General features: G+C 38.8%; 1 protein-coding gene across 1 annotated transcript in view; it reads left to right on the forward strand.

Moving 5' to 3' along the window:
* LOC121385575 overlaps positions 1–5,884 on the forward strand; it is a 23,501-nt gene extending 17,617 nt beyond the window's left edge. The window contains exons 8-11 of the mRNA XM_041516309.1: positions 368–496; positions 1,870–1,911; positions 4,184–4,268; positions 4,805–5,884. Coding sequence (XP_041372243.1) covers positions 368–496; positions 1,870–1,911; positions 4,184–4,268; positions 4,805–5,375 — 827 coding nt within the window. The 3' untranslated portion in view covers positions 5,376–5,884. The remainder of the gene's footprint in view (positions 1–367; positions 497–1,869; positions 1,912–4,183; positions 4,269–4,804) is intronic.
* Positions 5,885–7,894: the final 2,010 nt, after the last annotated feature.

Genomic DNA, 7,894 nt, shown 5'->3' on the forward strand with positions numbered 1-7,894 from the left:
GAATTTGAAGCCCGTGGTTAGTTATGGTACACTCACTCTGGATTGTAACTAGAACTGAGAACCTGTAGCGATCAACTTTAAATCAGAGAGCATGGTCACTTAGCCCGACCGTTTAAATAGTCCGAGCTATAGTATTAAGCTAATTATTACAAACGTTCTGCAATCAACAATATTATGACATTACTGAAAAGTACACACTCTTTTATTTTACTGTTATAAATTTAATAATATTTCCATATACTTACCTTTTGTGACACCCAATAGCCGATATGTATTTTTGTGCTGGGGTGTTGTTAAATAATCATTCATTCATTCATTGTTATAAATTTAGTTTATATATGTGTACGATATTTGTATATTTAAACAGGTGGTGGGAGTATCGATGTCCCTGATACGGGTAGAAGTGGCTGTGTGTGGGCTGAACGACTTAGAAATGACACCGTGGTGTTTGGTATCAAGGGATGTAGTTCACAATACAAGCCTCTCTGCACTGAAGGTAGAATAATATTTCCGACAAACAGGATGCGTATGTTGAAGACAGACACGTGTTACAAAATGTGCGGTTTTAGGGAGAGTCCCTGCTTGGCCCTGCGTCCCCCTCCACCCCTATCGTAGCAACAAATGGAAATCTCCCAACACTGACCCGTGTTTATATTTACACCAGTCGTCCTGTCGGCATATCCATCCCCCTTCATGTCCACACCCTCCCCCATTCACAAAATACTGTATCCGTTTGTGATTTCAACTTGTAGTACTGTGTTGGTGATATTGTCTGTGTTATATTAGTTTGTGATTTCAGCTTATAGTACTGTGTTGGCGATATTGTCTGTGTTATATTAGTTTGTGATTTCAGCGTGTAGTACTGTGTTGGCGATATTGTCTGTGTTATATTAGTTTGTGATTTCAGCGTGTAGTACTGTGTTGGCGATATTGCCTGTGTTATATTAGTTTGTGATTTCAGCTTGTAGTACTGTGTTGGCGATATTGCCTGTGTTATATTAGTTTGTGATTTCAGCATGTAGTACTGTGTTGGCGATATTGCCTGTGTTATATTAGTTTGTGATTTCAGCTTGTAGTACTGTGTTGGCGATATTGCCTGTGTTATATTAGTTTAGTTTTTTTTAAAGGCGCAGACCCTAGTTTCAGCCCGTATAAATGGACACTAAGTTTAGTTAGTCTACAAACCTGCAACACATATTTGGATATGTTTATAACAGAGAAGCTAAAGTTTGTGATGTTTAAACAGAGAAATACCATCAAAAATAACTAGAACTTGTCTCATTAACCATTACTTCTTAGACGAACGTGCGTTTTAAAAAAAAACTAGGATATGTCGCTTTATCTTAATTTATGGCAATCGATATTATATAACAATAATAATATAGGCCCAAAGATCCACTCAACAAAAATAAACGGTTTGTCCAACTGTATATAAATAAAAGTAAAGCTATGACTTCTACCCACCTCAGCGAGACGGTTATCCTCCTCTAGAGGCTGTGTCCTCTTCCAGATATCAGTCCTACGGACCTGTAATATAAAACGTTTTGTTAATGGTACCGTTTATAACACAAGAAATAGGCTACTTCTGTGGGACATAATTATTACAAACATACTGACAAAACAGCAGACGAACAGACATAGCAACAACCATAATGACACATACACAAGACAGATAATCTGGACAGACAAACAGACAGCTCGGACAGACAGACAGTCAGTTAATCAGAATAGACATGCAGACGGACAGGACATGATAAGACGCCCAGAATCAATAATCAGTAAAGACACACTAGTTTCCCATTATTGGTACCGCTTCACTACAGAAAATATGGATAAACAAAAGAAAACAAAAATACTTTTTTTTTCCAGATGCCATCTCCAACAAAATACCAAACACAAAGACTCAGCCTGGTAAGTTTTACATCAATGTACGTGACAGTTCGCGACACAGACTCGACCTGGTAAGCTTTTTTTTTTTTTTTACATCAGTGTACATCACAGTTCGCGCCACAGACTCAACCTGGTAAGTTCATTGAACATAATGAATGGATGAATGTATAACGACTCCACAGCACGAAAAATACATCGGCTATTGGGTGTCAAACTAAATTCGTTAAATAGAGAATACCACATTAGTGCCCGTTAGATACGTATAGGATATTAAACGAGTTTCCATTTCGTATCATGTTTATTTCCCTCGTGAAATAATTTTCAGTTGTCACGAGCTTTAGCGAGTTTAATATCCTATTTATTACCCATACTCTATCTTAATTTATATCACTTGTTTGGCTGACGTTCCTGTAAGGTTGTTGTGCGCCAGTCGGTGACGTCACGAAGTGTTACGTCCCACTTGGCGTTCTAATGGGACATATCACTTTGATATGTACCAAGATATTTGTAACCATTGGGGTAATAAAGTTTTATTTTACAACAAGTTCAAAACGTATTCAACAAGCGAAAGCGAGTTGGATACGTTTTAAAACAACGAGTTGTTGTTTTAAGCTGTACAAGTTTTGAGAGATTACTGTTAACTGCTACGTCACAGAACAATCAGTTTCAGGTTAACTTACACGTCACAGGTCAATCAATTTATGTCGTTGTTTATTCCATTGAATGGTATGGTTATGGCCTTCAAAGTTGAGCAGCCAGTCAGATGTCTTTAAATCGATATTTAAAATGTTTGCATCATCTAAGAATGGACCTTTAAATTAACCACAAGCAAAAAGGAGACGCAACTCTAAACATGTTTTGATAATTTATAATTATTTTTCTTGCACACCCGTTGGTGAGAACACCATGCGTTATTTTTGATAACACATAGTTGTTTATACACGTACGTGTGTTAATAATTTCAAGACATACGACTGGCTGCTCCTAGGTGATGACCAGGTCACCAGTGTTATACGTCCAATAAAAAAAAAAAGCACTGTGGAAATCCATTACACTGTGACGTTTAGTTAACCTGGCAATCATGTGACTGTGACGTGTAAGTCAGCTAACAGGGCAAAGGGTTGTAAATATCTTTTAGTCAATAACGATGTTAAAATGTGCTTAAAACCTGGTTTTTGAGGATATGTAAGAAATAGAATAACACATTCGTGTCCGTTACATACCATTTATCTCACAACTCGTTGTTTAAAAACTTATCAAATTCGCATTTGCTCATTAGATACATTTTAAAACTATTCGTTGTGAAATAAATTGTATCTAACGGCCACTCATGTATTATTATCTTAGGTTATATTTAAAAAATATATACATATTTAATTTAAGCTGTGCATTTTAATCATTCAACATTAAATACACCAATTTATGTTTATATTGTCACCAATGTATAATCAATGTATAGTGGTTAGATACTTTATATGTAATTAAGGTTCAAGTACGCCGCCCTGAGCACATATCTAAGGTAGTTTAATTGTTGGTGGTTAGTGAGTGAACTTCATTCAGTGGCCTAACACCTCTCCCTTGTGTTGGGAATCGTAATTCCTTCATCGATCATCGGTTATAATCGGTTTGTACCTCCCGATCAACTTTCGATTACACAATCGATTTGAATTATATGAACACAATAAGCACCTATTGTCGTGTTCAGTGGTTTAGACACTACACAGTGTTAATTTTACCTTTAATTACTATTTAATATAATATTTCTGTATATACTTGTGAAATCAAACACCAACACCAACACCAACACTAGGCGAATAGTTAGAGTTTAATTTTCCCCACACAATCGATTATGGATTTTTACAATCGATCATCAGATCGATAGAGCGAAACCGATCAATTTTAAATTATAATCGACTATTAGAAGATCACTAACAAAGATGAAGTGTTAAATTGTTGGGGGCCGGAAGTCATTGGAAGACTTGAAATACCACACCACTGAGGTCGCTGACCTATTTACGTTACTATTTCTCGCTATATTTCCGAGATGTATTAAATACGGGTACACATTAACACACCAAAATGGCCCAGTCTAGTACGCAATCATACTAAACAGGATTTGTCTGTTTTCAGATGGAGCCGTCATTGGCGGAAGTCACCAATGTATAATCGATGTATAGTGGTTAGATACCTTATATGTAATTAAGGTTCAAGCACGCCGCCCTGGACACATTAACACACCAAAATGCCTCAGTCTTGTATGAAATCATCCTAAATAGGATTTGTCTATTTTCAGATGGAGCCGTCATTGGCGGAAGTGTCGCTGCCGCAGTTGTCGTGATCTTGGTGTTAGTTCTGTTGGCTATGATTTGGATGAAAAGGTTTGGATGGATAATATTAGTAGGCCTACATGCAAATAGGTCGAGTCTCAAGTGCCTTATGATCTCTATTAAGAAATACGAACTCAGCACTTATTGCAAGCTTTAAACAGGAGGGTTTGCTATCTATCTATCTATCAATCTATATACATCTATATACATACATGCATACATACATGCATACATGCATACATACATGCATACATATATTCTATGTATCTATATATATCTATACATACAAAGATACAGACAGACAGAGAGAGAGAGAGGGGGGGGGGGGGGCAGTCAGATAATACCTATCAGCTATATATCCAGCGAAGGTTAGAGTGACATTCACCTTTCGACCTGAGCAGTATACAGCCGATATCTTAAAACAGTAACCGATTATTAAAAAAACAATTAATATTTATTTCACAACTTTGCCATTTTCCTGAGTGCTAGGTCCACAGGTGTTGAATGCCTTGTTGCCTGCAATATCTTTACATAACAAATAAACACAGGAGTTCAGTTTACATGCATTTCTATTTGTTACATTGCAGGACAAAACGTGTTTGCTTTAAAGACAAATCACCTGACCCTGATAGCCGCCACGTGACTTCAAGTCAGAATGTCTACGAAGTGTCTGACGACCACCATGTCGAGTCTGATTACTGCGATATTAACGACCGACCTGGTCAGACAGAGGCCGACTCTCTAGTCAATAGGAATGGAAGACAACACTACGAATTCGAACCAGAAGCACAACTTGGAGTATCTGGAGCGAAAGACGAACCGTATGAATTAGCTATAGATCCCAGGAAAGTGAATGCAGACGGTGACGGTGATTATAATGAGTTACACGACAGCAGCCACAACAAAGGTCAACAGTGGAGCGGTACTGGCACGTACAGTCACATCCACGGTCGAGATGGTTGTGGAAGTTATGACACGTACGACAGAACCAACTCCGTGAAGGACATTCCTCCGCTTGACGCAACGTACAGTCATATTCACAGTAATCGTGGAGTTGATGACGCAGACACATATGACAGGACAACACCAGTTGAAGTAGCCCCTGCCCTTGACACGACATACAGCCACGTGGTTCCCAGTACACTGGGTAATGAATGACGAGTGATATTCAGTGTCTCTCCACGAGTACTCGAGTACCCGTGCAAGGACGAGCACTCTCATTTAATTATATTTTTTTTAAAACGTCATTTTGCCATATGCTTGCCGCCGGTTACATTATGACACACAGTAGTCCATGAGCCAGGCAAAAATTGACTACCAAAAATGGGACTAAAAGCCAGTATGGTTTTCAGTTAGCCTAATGTTTGAACTGTATGGAAATATGTGATGGATATTTCAGAAGCTCAGCTAAATATGAAAATGGCGGCCATTTTTCAAAATGGCGTCAACTGTATTTAACATATATCGGTAATTAGCTTCTTCTTCAAAACTGGCTGTGGTTAGCATAATCAGTTGATTGAATACTGTCCAGTATTGTATTCTGAATGTTCTAATGTATATTTTATAGCATTGTTTTTATATATTTAAAAGTATTTGAGAAAATACGAAGGAAAAAAAAAAGCAAAAAAAAGTATCTGTTTTGTTTATCACTCTGATTGCAAAAGAACATTTGTTATAAAAAGGTAAAGAAAAATATTATATTATTTGTATATAATCAGTGTAGCCCATAGTGTTTTAGAAAATAAAATCTCCATGTATGAGGCATGGATATTATTATCCCCAGTACTTTGAAGTCAGGGCTGCCAGGTTTACCAAAAACTGACTTAGTGTCTCCACGAGTTCTCGAGTACTCGGACACGGGCCGAGTCTAGCAATATTCGAGTCCGTTCATTTTCATTTCAACTTAGTTTTCGTGCTTATATCCAATTAACGTTCAAACACGTTGTCCTGGGCACACACCTCAGCTATCTGGGCTGTCTGTCCAGGACAGTGGGTTAGTTGTTCGTAGTTAATGAGAGAGATGAGGGTGCGATGGTCTTACACCTACCCACTGAGTCGTTAAAACTCTCTCTGTGTGGGAGTCGGTACCGGGCTGCGAACCCTGTACCTACTAGCCTTATGTCCGATGGCTTAACCACGATACTACTGAGGCCGGTGACTTCCGTTAAGAACTTGAGTATAGACTGAACAGGTTACTACCCTTGATTCGACTTACTACTATTTGTTTCCTAGTAAACTGGATAATGACGAGGGACACTGAACCAAACCGATACATAGAGAATGATTTATTTAACGACGCACTCAACACATTTTATTTACGGTTATATGGCGTCGGACATATGGTTAAGGACCACACAGATTTTGAGAGAGGAAATCCGCTGTCGCCACTTCATGGACTTTTTCGATTAGCAGCAAGGGATCTTTTATATGCACCATCCCACAGACAGGATAACACATACCACGGCCTTTGATATACCAGTCGTGGTGCACTGGCTGAAGCGAGAAATAGCCCAATGGGCCCACCGACGGGGATCGATCCCAGACCGACCGCGCATCAAGCAAACGCTTTACTACTGGGCTACACCCCGCCCCAAACCGATACATGGAGAATACTACAGGAGTAGTTGGCATCAGACTAGAGTTATCCACCCATTTGGTTGCCAAAAATACGGAAACGAATGCGAGAAAATATAGTTTTCTTGTTATGTGATTAATGGCTGGGTAGCTGCTTTGTATGCTGAATTGTTGCACTGGGTTTGACAGGGAAGAGAATGCAGTTAGTGAATGTGTGCACTTGGTTTACACTGGATACTGCATACTGTCCCCCACAGCACCATGAAGTCATGCAACATTTGTATAAAATGTACATACATGGGTGTGATTTGGTCCCTTAGTCCACGTGTGTTTGTTTACTTTGATATAACGTAAAAATGAGGTGGACAACAGGGGTCGTCCTTTTGAGTGTTCATTGGCCCCAGGCAGGTAAGGTTTCTTGTGAAATGTCAATGGCCTGGTGAAATTAATAAAAGTGCTACAGCCACTGGGGCTATATGAGAAAACATAGTGTAAGTAATTGTGGTCTGAGGCCAGTTGTTAGATACCAACGAGTTCTTTTAAAACTTATGTAGCGAGCAAAAGCGAGTTTTGTACGTTTTTAAACAACAAGTTGTAAGATAAATGATATAAATAAGTATGTGTTATCACAAATAACGAATGATGTTCTCACCAACGGGTGTGTAAAAAACCCCCAAGGAAAACGGAAAACGAATGTTAACGCGTCATTCATGTGAAACAGAACTGTATTATGTGTTCTATGTGATTAAAATGTACACATTTTAATATTCTAGAGATTGCAGCTTTAACAGAGCCAAGTCTCACAAACACTAACTTTCCTTGCCGGCTTATTTAGATTTACGTTTAGTTTATGGACCTCATTAACTTGACCTTTAACCCTTATCGTATTAGTGTCTGTTACAACTGTCCCTCAGTATAATTTTTCAACTGTCGCCATGCAAACGATCATAAGCGTACTAGACAGGGGATATGGGGGGTAGGAGGGGGCTAACTGCCCCATAAGGCTGGAGCAAAACCTTAATTCATACGTCAATACATATAAGCCAGTGCCAGGAGTGCCTACTGTTTCATGCACGTAAGCGGGATCGACATGTCCTCATCAT

This window comes from Gigantopelta aegis, chromosome 11, assembly GCF_016097555.1.
Source record: "Gigantopelta aegis isolate Gae_Host chromosome 11, Gae_host_genome, whole genome shotgun sequence".
NCBI classification, from domain to species: Eukaryota; Metazoa; Mollusca; class Gastropoda; order Neomphalida; family Peltospiridae; genus Gigantopelta; species Gigantopelta aegis.